Raw genomic sequence first — 13,725 nt, 5'->3', positions numbered from 1 at the left:
GATGGAGGAAGGAGACTGAGGGCCACAATAGATGGTGGAGGAGGAGAATGGAGGCCACAGACTGAGGGCCACAATAGATGGCGGAGGAAGGAGAATAGAGGCCACAGGGACCACAACAGATGGTGAAGGAAAGAGAATGGAGGCCACAGACTGAGAGCCACAACAGATGGTGAAGGAAAGAGAATGGAGGCCACAGGGACCCCAATAGATGGTGGAGGAAGGAGAATGAAGGCCACAAGGACCACAAAAGATGGCGGAGAAAGGAGAATGGAGGCCACATGGACCACAATAGATGGCGGAGGAAGGAGAATGGAGGCTACAGACTGAAGGCAACAACATATGGTGGAGGAAGGAGAATGGAGGCTACAGACTGAAGGCAACAACATATGGTGGAGGAAGGAGAATGGGGGCCACAATAGATGGTGGAGGAAGGAGAATGGAGTCCACAGACTGAGGGCCACAACAGATGGTGGAGGAAGGAGAATGGAGGTCACAGGGACCCAAATAGATGGTGGAGGAAGGAGAATGGAGGCCACAGGGACCTCAATAGATGGTGGAGGAAGGAGAATGGAGGACACAGACTGAAGGTCACAATAGATGGTGGAGGGGGGGCGGAGCCTGACCGTGCTGCATGGCGGCTGCTTGAGAGAAGCGCTACCACCACCAAGCTGCTTTCAGCCACTTTAGCACTCTAATTCCCGTGCCATGGTCAAGATCCAGCCAAAGCCTGGTGCAGGAGTACTAGCCGGAGGTTTTTCGGAAGAGCGAGCGGAGAGCAGGATGGAGAAATTTGTTCACAAGCAGGCGGCGCAGCCTCCCATCAGGGAGGACAAGAAGGCGCCGAATCGCAGACTGGATGCTGCTCAGGGAGAATGCTCTCTGCCCCTGGAGGGAGATGGCAGGCCGCAACATGGGGTGAGTGAGTCCAACCCCTTATCTAAGGACTATTTTGATATGGCCCTGCAGAGAGCCCTAGCCCCGATTGCTGCGGACTTCTCGTCCATCAAAGTGGATATTCGCCATATAGGCAATCGGGTGGAGGCCCTGGAGCAATCACAGGACGCGCTCTTTTCACAAGCGGCGTCCGTTGGTAAAACCCTGGATGCCCATGCAGAAGCTATCAATATGGCCCTGCTATTAATTGAGGACCAGGAAAATCGCAGCCGCCGTAAAAACATCCGTGTGAGAGGCCTTCCAGAGGCTGCGGATAAAGAGAATCTCTTTGCGGCCATGCATGATCTCTTCACCTACCTCCTGGGCGCGGAGCGCGCCAAAAACATCATAGTGGAGAGAGTACACAGATCCCTTCGTCCCAAGCCTTCTCCAGCGGATAACCCGGGGGACATTATTTGCAGCCTGTTAAGTTTTCGGGACACCGACGCCATCTTAAACAAGGCCAGGGGATTGGAGGAGGTAAAAATTGCAGACTCCACAGTACAGCTGTTCCAAGATGTCGCCCCTTCCACTCTCCAAAAAAGAAGAGTATTGAAGCCCCTTACAGAGGCTTTGCGCGCAGCCAGGATTCCGTACAAGTGGCTTTACCCTTTTGGTGTTCAGATCACATCTGGTAATAGGCGCATTACAGTCCGTTCACCTGAGGACTTACCGGTGCTCTGGAATGCCTTACAGATTCCGCCGATCGACATTCCGTCATGGCTTCCAGTCCAGCAAGATGGCATGATCCCGCAACTCCCTACTCCGTGGACCACTGTTGGAAAACAGAAACTTAAGAAACCCAGAATGGCGCGGTTGGACTCTAATTATTGAGGCCCCTTTTTACGGCCACTTCAGTTACTTCTTTTCTACTTGCTGGTCACTGGCTGGGGCCGGGGGTGAGGCCCTTTTTGTCTCTCTCCTCATCCCTGTCGTCCCCTCTCTACTCAGTTCCCTCTGACCACATCTCCTGGGCCATTTTTTTCGGCCCACACTAATTGGTTATAATGCTCCATAATGCTATGTCTATGCATACTAGGCTATATGCTTACTTTATTCCCCCCCCCCCCCCCCCCTTTTCCTCCTGCAATTTCCCTATTAAATGTTGGGTTTATTTTGGAATTCGCTTAGTAAGATATTGCAGCAAATTTGCCCTTTGGCCCCGCCACTTTCTCCGACTCTGGTTCTTCTCAATGTGCCTTCGAAGGATTTCCCCTTGCACAAATACTCTGTATTAGCACACATGTTGTCGGCTGCCAAACTTCTGATCCCTCTACATTGGCTCTCGACTCAAGTACCTTCAATTGAGGAATGGACCCAAAAGGTTCACGAGATCTGCAGGTTTGAAGAACTAACCAGTTGGGAGACCCTCTCGCACGACCAATTTAGTAGCATGTGGGGACCGTGGTTGAATTGACTGGAGGCGGAATCGGGGAGCATGTGCCTCCCTACGGGGGACTCTGCAGTCACAACTCCCCTTCAGTAACTACCCATTCGTGTTGTGCATCCTATATTGTATGCCATGCCTGCTTAATTTGTCAAGAGTTATGTCTCATTCAGCATCTGCCTGATATTTTGCGGTTCTAGCCTGCTCTACTCCTGTCTTCTTGACAGAGCTGGTCATGCCCTCACGGGTACTTGACCCTTTTTATAGGTCACACTTACTACTCATGTCAGGTCTGCCTAACAAGAATCATTTTTCTTACTGCTTGTTCACTTTCGCTACTGTACCTATACCCACATCATTGTACTGTATATGCATCCTCGATTGTTGGGCTATTGCCCGCATATTGTTCTTGTCTTTTTTACCATGCATGCAGTGATAAATAAAGATTTGTTAAAAAAAAAACAATAGATGGTGGAGGAAGGAGAATGGAGGCCACAATAGATGGTGGAGGAAGGAGAATAGAAGCCACAGGGACCTCAATAGAAGTGGAGGAAGGAGAATGGAGGCCACAAGGACCACAATAGATGGTGGAGAAAGGAGAATGGAGGACACAAGGATCACAATAGATGGCGGAGGAAGGAGAATGGAGGCCACAGGGACCACAATAAATGGTGGAGGAAGGAGAATGGAGGCCACATAGACCACAATAGATGGTGGAGGAAGGAAAATGGAGGCCACAGACTGAGTGCCACAATAGATGATGGAGAAAGGAAAATGAAGGTCATAGGGACCAAAATAGATGGTGGAGGAAGTAGAATGGAGGCCACAGGGTCCCCAATAGATGGTTGAGAAGGGAGAATGGAGGCCACAGGGACCCCAATAGATGGTGGAGGAAGGAGAATGGAAGCCACAGGGACCCCAATAGATGGTGGAGGAAGGAGAATGGAGGCCACAGGGACCCTAATAGATGGTGGAGAAAGGAGAATGGAGGCCACAGGGACCCCAATAGATGGTGGAGGAAGGAGAATGGAGGCCACAGGGACCACAATAGATGGCGGAGGAAAGAGACTGAGGGCCACAATAGATGGTGGAGGAAGGAGAATGGAGGCCACGGACGGAGGGCCACAATAGATGATGGAGGAAGGAGAATGGAGGTCACAGGGGCCACAATAGATGGTGGAGGAAGAAGAATGGAGGCCACAGGGACCCCAATAGATGGTGGAGGAAGGAGAATGGAGGCCACAGGGATCCCAATAGATGGTGGAGGAAGGAGAATGGAGGCCACAGGGGCCCCAATAGATGGTGGAGAAAAGAGAATGGAGGCCACAGGGGCCACAACAGATGATGGAGGAAGGAGAATGGGGGTCACAGGGACCACAATAGTTGGTGGACGAAGAAGAATGGAGGCCACAGGGACCCCAATAGATTTTGGAGGAAGGAGACTGAGGGCCTAAAATAGATGGTGGAGGAAGGAGAATGGAGGCCACAAGGACCACAATAGATGGCGATGGAAGGAGAATGGAGGCTACAGGGACCACAATAGATGGCGGAGGAAGGAGAATGGAGGACATAGGGGCCAGAATAGATGTGGAGGAAGGAGAATTGAGGCCGAAGGGGCCACAATAGATGGTGGAGAAGGGAGAATGGAGGCCACAGGGACCCCAATAGATGGTGGAGGAAGGAGAATGGAGGCCACAGGGACCCCAATAGATGGTGGAGGAAGGAGAATGGAGGCCACAGGGACCCCAATAGATGGTGGAGGAAGGAGAATGGAGGCCACAGGGACCCTAATAGATGGTGGAGAAAGGAGAATGGAGGCCACAGGGACCCCAATAGATGGTGGAGGAAGGAGAATGGAGGCCACAGGGACCACAATAGATGGTGGAGGAAGGAGAATAGATGCCACAGGGACCACAATAGATGGTGGAGGAAGGAGAATGGAGGACAGAGACTGAATGCCACAATAGATGGTGGAGGAAGGAGAATGGAGGCCACAGGGACCACAATAGATGGCGGAGGAAAGAGACTGAGGGCCACAATAGATGGTGGAGGAAGGAGAATGGAGGCCACGGACGGAGGGCCACAATAGATGATGGAGGAAGGAGAATGGAGGTCACAGGGGCCACAATAGATGGTGGAGGAAGAAGAATGGAGGCCACAGGGACCCCAATAGATGGTGGAGGAAGGAGAATGGAGGCCACAGGGATCCCAATAGATGGTGGAGGAAGGAGAATGGAGGCCACAGGGGCCCCAATAGATGGTGGAGAAAAGAGAATGGAGGCCACAGGGGCCACAACAGATGATGGAGGAAGGAGAATGGGGGTCACAGGGACCACAATAGTTGGTGGACGAAGAAGAATGGAGGCCACAGGGACCCCAATAGATTTTGGAGGAAGGAGACTGAGGGCCTAAAATAGATGGTGGAGGAAGGAGAATGGAGGCCACAAGGACCACAATAGATGGCGATGGAAGGAGAATGGAGGCTACAGGGACCACAATAGATGGCGGAGGAAGGAGAATGGAGGACATAGGGGCCAGAATAGATGTGGAGGAAGGAGAATTGAGGCCGAAGGGGCCACAATAGATGGTGGAGCAAGGAGAATGGAGGCCACAGGAACCACAATAGATGTTGCAGGAAGGAGACTGAGGGCCTAAAATAGAAGGTGGAGGAAGGAAAATGGAGGCCACAGACTGAGGGCCACAATAGATGATGGAGGAAGGAGAATGGAGGCCATAGGGACCAAAATAGATGGTGGAGGAAGTAGAATGGAGGCCACAGGGTCCCCAATAGATGGTGGAGTAAGGAGAATGGAGGCCACAGGGACCCCAATAGATGGTGGAGGAAGGAGAATGGAGGCCACAGGGACCCTAATAGATGGTGGAGAAAGGAGAATGGAGGCCACAAGGACCACAATAGATGATGGAGGAAAGAGAATGGAGGCCACAAGGACCACAATAGATGGCAGGGGAAGGAGAATGGAGGCCACAGGGGCCACAAAAGATGGTGGAGGAAGGAGAATGGAGGCCACAGGGACCACAATAGATGGCGGAGGAAGGAGAATAGAGGCCACAGGGACCACAATAGATGGTGGAGGAAGGAGAATGGAGGACAGAGACTGAAGACCACAATAGATGGTGGAGGAAGGAGAATGGAGGTCACAGGGTCCCCAATAGATGGTGGAGTAAGGAGAATGGAGGCCACAGGGACCCCAATAGATGGTGGAGGAAGGAGAATGGAGGCCACAGGGACCCTAATAGATGGTGGAGAAAGGAGAATGGAGGCCACAAGGACCACAATAGATGATGGAGGAAAGAGAATGGAGGCCACAAGGACCACAATAGATGGCAGGGGAAGGAGAATGGAGGCCACAGGGGCCACAAAAGATGGTGGAGGAAGGAGAATGGAGGCCACAGGGACCACAATAGATGGCGGAGGAAGGAGAATAGAGGCCACAGGGACCACAATAGATGGTGGAGGAAGGAGAATGGAGGACAGAGACTGAAGGCCACAATAGATGGTGGAGGAAGGAGAATAGAGGCCACAGGGACCTCAATAGAAGTGGAGAAAGGAGAATGGAGGCCACAAGGACCACAATAGATGGTGGAGGAAGGAGAATGGAGGACACAAGGATCACAATAGATGGCGGAGGAAGGAGAATGGAGGCCACAGGGACCACAATAAATGGTAGAGGAAGGAGAATGGAGGCCACGGAGACCACAATAGATGGTGGGGGAAGGAAAATGGAGGCCACAGACTGAAGGTCACAATAGATGATGGAGGAAGGAGAATGGAGGCCATAGGGACCAAAATAGATGGTGGAAGAAGTAGAATGGAGGCCACAGGGTCCCCAATAGATGGTGGAGAAGGGAGAATGGAGGCCACAGGGACCCCAATAGATGGTGGAGGAAGGAGAATGGAGGCCACAGGGACCCCAATAGATGGTGGAGGAAGGAGAATGGAGGCCACAGGGACCCTAATAGATGGTGGAGAAAGGAGAATGGAGGCCACAGGGACCCCAATAGATGGTGGAGGAAGGAGAATGGAGGCCACAGGGACCACAATAGATGGCGGAGGAAGGAGAATAGATGCCACAGGGACCACAATAGATGGTGGAGGAAGGAGAATGGAGGACAGAGACTGAATGCCACAATAGATGGTGGAGGAAGGAGAATGGAGGCCACAGGGACCACAATAGATGGCGGAGGAAGGAGAATAGAGGCCACAGGGACCACAATAGATGGTGGAGGAAGGAGAATGGAGGCCACAGACTGAAGGCCATAATAGATGGTGGAGGATGGAGAATAGAGGCCACAGGGACCTCAATGGAAGTGGAGGAAGGAGAATGGAGGCCACAGACTGAAGGCCACAATAGATAATGGAGGAAGGAGAATGGAGGCCACGGGGACCACAATAGATGGAGGAAGGAGAATGGGGGCCACAGACTGAAGGCCACAATAGATAATGAAGGAAGGAGAATGGAGGCCACAGGGACCACAATAGATGGAGGAAGGAGAATGGAGGCCACAGACTGAAGGCCACAATAGATAATGGAGGAAGGAGAATGGAGGCCACAGGGACCACAATAGATGGAGGAAGGAGAATGGGGGCCACAGACTGAGGGCCACAGATGATGGAGGAAGGAGAGCTCTCAGCAGCTGATGATGCTGACACAAGTTCCTCCAGCTTTATGACTATTGTACATTCATGTGCTGCCATCATCACTGATTTATGACATGCCATAAAGTGAGGACACTCCTCAGGGGTTCTGGATTTCTAGGACATGGACATATCATACAGCTGCCGCCATTCCTGACATCCACCACACACAAGAGGCGGCTTCTAGTGATGACATTTATGGATTTTACTAACAGCCGGGGACATTTTCTCTCCACAGTCACAATCTACAGACTTTATACTGACGCTCTGTGGACGCCTCACCCACATCTCATCATCTTATTCTTACAGATTGGATGGTACTGGTCTACCAGACACTTCCTGCATCCAGTTGGCATCTGTAATAAGGAATAACCAGTCCCTGAAGATACTGGACCTGTCTGGTAACAGTCTGTCTGGTCCTCACTTCGGTGACTTGATGGCGGCTCTGTCCAGTCCGGCCTGCAGGATAGAGACATTAGGGTGAGTATAAGAGATGTGTACAGGACGGAGACATGTGGGGCACACGTTATACATGGAGCTTATTCTATTTTATGCTCCGCACCATTGTTATGTCTATGAGATAAACTGCTGACCGCTCCTTGATATGTGACGTCTACTAATGTCTGACTGATGCCCCAGGTCTAGTGGTGTCAGCGGCCACCGCCCCCCTTACCTGCGCCCCTGATGTCGCACAGTCTGTATAGAAGCGCCATCTGCAGCAGATTTATCACCTTCTCTCCACATCACTGAGATTTTACCTTTTTCCCGACTTCTAAGAACCATAACGTTCTTACTTTTCCGTTCACGTTGCCGTCTGAGGGCTTCATGCGCTGCTGTATTTTGCGGTCCGTCTAGAGAAAAGTTCTATTCCTGTCCTCGAAATGGAGAAGAATAGGACGTTTTATGTTTTTCGAGACCACAGGACAGACTTCAGGGTGTGGGGGGCACACGGTGTAATGTCCGCACGTCTTGTGGCCCCGATGAGATTAATGGGTCTACATCAGATCCGCAGATCGGCTGCAGACGGAGACTACGGTCGTGTGCATGAGGCGCAAGATGGAGGTTTAATGGCTCCATTTAATTTACCATAACTTGTATTGAAAACACCGGAAAACATTCTTTTTGGGGCTACAATTCCTCCATTTTTTGTGTTGTTTTTTTACGATGTTGCCGGTGTGCCAAAACTGACCTGACGACCCTATCCTGAGGATCGGTACAATTACAGCAATACCACATTTATATGGTTTCTTTTATATTTTACTATTTTTAAAGTAATAAAAACCTTTGATAAATCTGAATGTCCTTCCCGGCCGTATCCGGACCCCATGGCCGCTTTCTATTTCCATCTACAGGGCGGAGGCTGGTTTTTGCCGGGCGAGCTGTAGTTTTTATTGGGGCCATTTTGGGTCACAAATAACTTTTTGATCTTTTTATTTTCTTATTATTTTCAGGGGGTGAAGTGACCAAAAACCAGCGATCGCCGTGCGGGACAATCACTTGTACATTTTAATAGTTCGGACATTTTCGGATGCTGCGACACCAATTATGTTTATTTTTTATTCTTTATTTTAGATATAAAATTGGGAAAGGGGGAGATTAGAATTTGTACTTTTTAAAGATTTTTTTGTTTTTTTCTCTTTTAACTGTAATAGTAAGGCCTCATGCACACGACTGTTGTGTGCATCCGTGGCCGTTGTGCCGTTTTCCGTTTTTTTTTGCGGACCCATTGACTCTCAATGGATCCGTGGAAAAATCGTAAAATGCACCGTTTTGCAGCCGAGACCGTGATCCGTGTATCTTGTCCGTCCAAAAAATATGACCTGTCCTATTTTTTTTTGACGGACAACGGTTCACGGACCCATTCAAGTCAATGGGTCCGTGAAAGAACACGGATGCACACAAGATTGGCATCCGTGTCCGTGATCCGTAGGTTACTTTCATACAGACGGATCGAAAGATCCGTCTGCATAAAAGCTTTTTCACTTCGTGAAAACTCAGATCCGACAGTATATTCTAACACAGAGGCGTTCCTTTGGTGATGGGGACGCTTCTAGTTAGAATATACAACGAACTGTGTACATGACTGCCCCCTGCTGCCTGGCAGCACCCGATCTCTTACAGGGGGCTGTGATCCGTACAATTAACCCCTCAGGTGCTCCACCTGAAGGGGTTAATTGTGCGTATCATAGCCCCCTGTAAGAGATCAGGGGCTGCCAGGCAGCAGGGGGCAGCCCCCCTCCCCAGTTTAAATATCATTGGTGGCCAGTGTGCGGCCTCCCCCGGCCCCCCTCCCTCCCTCTATTGCATTATTAACATTGGTGGCAGTGTGCGGCCTCCCCCGGCCCACCCTCCCTCCCTCTATGGCATTATTAACATTGGTGGCAGTGTGCGGCATCCCCTCTCCCCCCCCCCCCCCCCCCGATCATTGGTGGCATACTTACCTGCTGGCTGCTGCGATGTCTGTGTCCGGCCGGGAGCTCCTCCTACTGGTAAGTGACAGCAATGCGCCGCACAGACCTGTCACTTACCAGTAGGAGGAGCTCCCGGCCGGACACAGACATCGCAGCAGCCAGCGGGTAAGTATGATGCTTCTACTATTGCTAAGTAACCATGGCAACCAGGACTGCAGTAGCGTCCTGGTTGCCATGGTTACTGATCGGAGCCCCAGCGATTAAACTGGGACTCCGATCGCAACTCCGCTGCCACCAATGATCGGGGGGGGGGGAGAGGGGATGCCGCACACTGCCACCAATGTTAATAATGCCATAGAGGGAGGGAGGGGGGGGCCGGGGGATGCCGCACACTGCCACCAATGTTAATAATGCAATAGAGGGAGGGGGGCCGGGGGATGCCGCACACTGCCACCAATGTTCTAATAACAATAGAGGGAGGGAGGGGGGCCGGGGGAGGCCGCACACTGGCCACCAATGTTCTAATAACAATAGAGGGAGGGAGGGGGGCCGGGGAAGGCCGCACACTGGCCACCAATGTTCTAATAACAATAGAGGGAGGGAGGGGTGGCCGGGGGAGGCCGCACACTGGCCACCAATGATATTCAAACTGGGGAGGGGGGGGCTGCCCCCTGCTGCCTGGCAGCCCCTGATCTCTTACAGGAGGCTATGATACGCACAATTAACCCCTTCAGGTGCAGCACCTGAGGGGTTAATTGTAGGGATCACAGCCCCCTGTAAGAGATCGGGTGCTGCCAGGCAGCAGGGGGCAGTCATGTACACAGTTTGTAGTATATTCTAACTAGAAGCGTCCCCATCACCATGGGAACGCCTCTGTGTTAGAATATACTGTCGGATCTGAGTTTCACGATGTAACTCATATCCGACAGTATATTCTAACATAGAAGCGTTCCCATGGTGATGGGGACGCTTCAAGTTAAAATATACCATCGGATTGGAGAAAACTCCGATCCGATGGTATAATTGGGACTCCAGGCTTTACATTGAAAGTCAATGGGGACGGATCCGTTTGCAATTGCACCATATTGTGTCAACGTCAAACGGATCCGTCCCCATTGACTTGCATTGTAATTCAGGACGGATCCGTTTGGCTCCGCACGGCCAGGCGGACACCAAAACGACTTTTTTTTCATGGAAGGAAGACCCACCGACGAAAAAACGGTCACGGATCACGGACCTACGGACCCTGTTTTTGCGGACCGGAAAAAAAAACTGTCGTGTGCATGAGGCCTAACTGTAATGCACTTTCTATGCAGTGGATGAGAACAGACAGAACGCGATGGCGCCTGCGGTTTATATGGCGACTATACGGAGTTCTGTATGTCTCCGTTCCTGCACTGACCCGCGGGGTGCGGACAGACAAGGGTATATGAGGAAACACAGGGAAATCTATGGACACGTGAGCGGTCCATGGAGGACACGGACAGATCACTGACGTGTTAATCCGCCCGTACGGGGTCAGAACTCAGGCGCACTTCAGAAATGTTTACATGTTTTATAAGTAGTCACCAAAAAACCTAAAATATGCAGCGACATCAGCAGGTGACAGAACAGATTTTGTCCGTTTTCAGCCGCGTTTCTTTCTGGACGTCTGTGAAATGTTTTTCTCTATAGTGAAAGATGTAAAACCGCCAGATCTCCAGCACGCCGCGCTGCTGAAAAGAGGCAGAAAAAACACATAATTAGAAAAACTACAGAAATAAAACTCTTCTGTCTGATACTTTCCATAGACCTTTACTGCAAAAACCACCAAATCTCAGAAAACCCCAGTAAAAGCTGTGTGTGACCGCGGCCTCTGGAGGGCGCTGCAGATTGCAGTTTGTGGCCGCCTGTGATCTCACCGCGTATGTATCGGCATGTAAAGCTGGAGGCTTCAGCAGCATTCTGCGCGCTGTCCGCCTGCCACGTGTCACAGTATAAAGCCGCACATCACAACCTACATTGTGACACGTCTATAACCACACGTGACATCATCACATATCGGGCTCCAGTAGAGAAAGCTTCTCTTCATCTGTATCACTATTAGTGCCCCATCATTTCCTCTATTAGGCTGGTCCTGAAGGGGTTAAAGCATCTGATGTGCCACACTGTGATGTGGCATGACGAGTGCAGTATGTGGCGGTACTTTATATTGTAGTACAGGTATAATATACGGCTCAGACAGGTGACAGGGCTCTCAGTGAGATGATATCTCCTGCTACATGAGTCTGTGTGCGCCACCTAGTGGTTGTCAGGTGACCTGCGGCTGCCGAGGGTTTTCCGGACATTTCCTGATATTGTATTGATATAATGAGAAACTGGAGACCTTAAAACGAGGGTGGACACATCCATCCATTAGTATTACATGAGCAGCGAGTCATGTGACCACAGTATGGCGGTATTGTCATCTACACAATATATAGGATTATATGTCATATACTGGGTTTTCCCTTTATAAGACGCACCCCAGGTTTAGACAACGGAAAATAAGAAAACTTATTTTCTAGATCCTCTATGAAGGGAATGTGGTTTAGTGAAGTGGAGGCGTCGAGGTCCGGAACTTCGGGTGTAACAACCAGCGATGGTGCATGTGATCCCCTCATTAATGTACCTCCAAATAAATGTGTCTCCTGTCACTGCTCTGTGGGGTCCGGCCACGCTGCTTCTCCTGCTAGGGTATTTTTAAGTATTTGTGTGCGACACACACAGCTCTGCTATACACAGACGGCACTGCTATACACACACACAGCTCTGCTATACACACAGACAGCACTGCCGTACACAGACAGCACTGCCGTACACAGACAGCACTGCCATACACAGACAGCACTGCCATACACAGACAGCACTGCCATACACAGACAGCACTGCCATACACAGACAGCACTGCCATACACAGACAGATCTGCCATACACAGACAGCACTGCTATACACAGATGGCAAGTCCGTACACACATACAGCTCTGCTATACACACATACAGCTCTGCTATACACACATACAGCTCTGCTATACACACATACAGCTCTGCTATACACACATACAGCTTTGCTATACACACATACAGCTCTGCTATACACACATACAGCACTGCCATACACAGACAGCTCTGCTATATACAGTCGTGGCCAAAAGTTTTGAGAATTACATAAATATAAGAAATTTGAAAAGTTGCTGCTTAAGTTTTTATAATAGCAATTTGCATATACTCCAGAATGTTATGAAGGGTGATCAGATGAATTGCATAGTCCTTCTTTGCCATGAAAATTAACTTAATCCCATTTCATTGCTGTCATTAAAGGACCTGCTGAGATCATTTCAGTAATCGTCTTGTTAACTCAGGTGAGAATGTTGACGAGCACAAGGCTGGAGATCATTATGTCAGGCTGATTGGGTTAAAATGGCAGACTTGAACTGTTAAAAGGAGGGTGATGCTTGAAATCATTGTTCTTCCATTGTTAACCATGGTGACCTGCAAAGAAACGCGTGCAGCCATCATTGCGTTGCATAAATATGGCTTCACAGGCAAGGATATTGTGGCTACTCAGATTGCACCTCAATCAACAATTTATAGGGTCATCAAGAACTTCAAGGAAAGAGGTTCAATTCTTGTTAAGAAGGCTTCAGGGCGTCCAAGAAAGTCCAGCAAGCGCCAGGATCGTCTCCTAAAGCAGTGTTTCCCAACCAGTGGGCCTCCAGCTGTTGCAAAACTACAACTCCCAGCATGCCTGGACAGCCTTTGGCTGTGCGGGCATGCTGGGAGTTGTAGTTTTGCAACAGCTGGAGGCCCACTGGTTGGGAAACACTGTCCTAAAGAGGATTCGGCTGCGGGATCGGAGTGCCACCAGTGCAGAGCTTGCTCAGGAATGGCAGCAGGCAGGTGTGAGCGCATCTGCACGCACAGTGAGGCGAAGACTTTTGGAAGATGGCCTGGTGTCAAGAAGGGCAGCAAAGAAACCACTTCTCTCCAAAAAAAACATCACGGACAGATTGATCTTCTGCAGAAAATATGGTGAATGGACGGCTGAGGACTGGGGCAAAGTCATATTCTCCGATGAAGCCTCTTTCCGATTGTTTGGGGCATCAGGGAAAAGGCTTGTCCGGAGAAGAAAAAGTGAGCGCTACCATCAGTCCTGTGTCATGCCAACAGTAAAGCATCCTGAGACCATTCATGTGTGGGGTTGCTTCTCATCCAAGGGAGTGGGCTCACTCACAATTTTGCCCAAAAACACAGCCATGAATAAAGAATGGCACCAAAACACCCTCCGACAGCAACTTCTTCCAACAATCCAACAACA

General features: G+C 50.3%; 1 protein-coding gene across 8 annotated transcripts in view; it reads left to right on the top strand.

The window, feature by feature from the left end:
- Positions 1 to 13,725, top strand: part of LOC122930268 (NACHT, LRR and PYD domains-containing protein 12-like) — a 797,118-nt gene that overhangs the window by 435,377 nt on the left and 348,016 nt on the right. For 7 of the 8 annotated variants that reach the window (XM_044283506.1, XM_044283504.1, XM_044283508.1 and 4 more), the window contains one exon: positions 7,287 to 7,457. The exons of the other annotated variant lie outside the window; for it this stretch is intronic. In XM_044283506.1, the coding sequence (XP_044139441.1) occupies positions 7,287 to 7,457 (171 nt within the window). The remainder of the gene's footprint in view (positions 1 to 7,286; positions 7,458 to 13,725) is intronic. 8 annotated transcript variants of the gene reach the window in all.

The sequence above is a fragment of the Bufo gargarizans genome, chromosome 3, assembly GCF_014858855.1.
Source record: "Bufo gargarizans isolate SCDJY-AF-19 chromosome 3, ASM1485885v1, whole genome shotgun sequence".
In the NCBI taxonomy this organism is placed as follows: domain Eukaryota; kingdom Metazoa; phylum Chordata; class Amphibia; order Anura; family Bufonidae; genus Bufo; species Bufo gargarizans.
The sequence above is the reverse complement of the archived record's forward strand: the minus strand, read 5'-3'. Positions and strand labels throughout refer to the sequence as shown.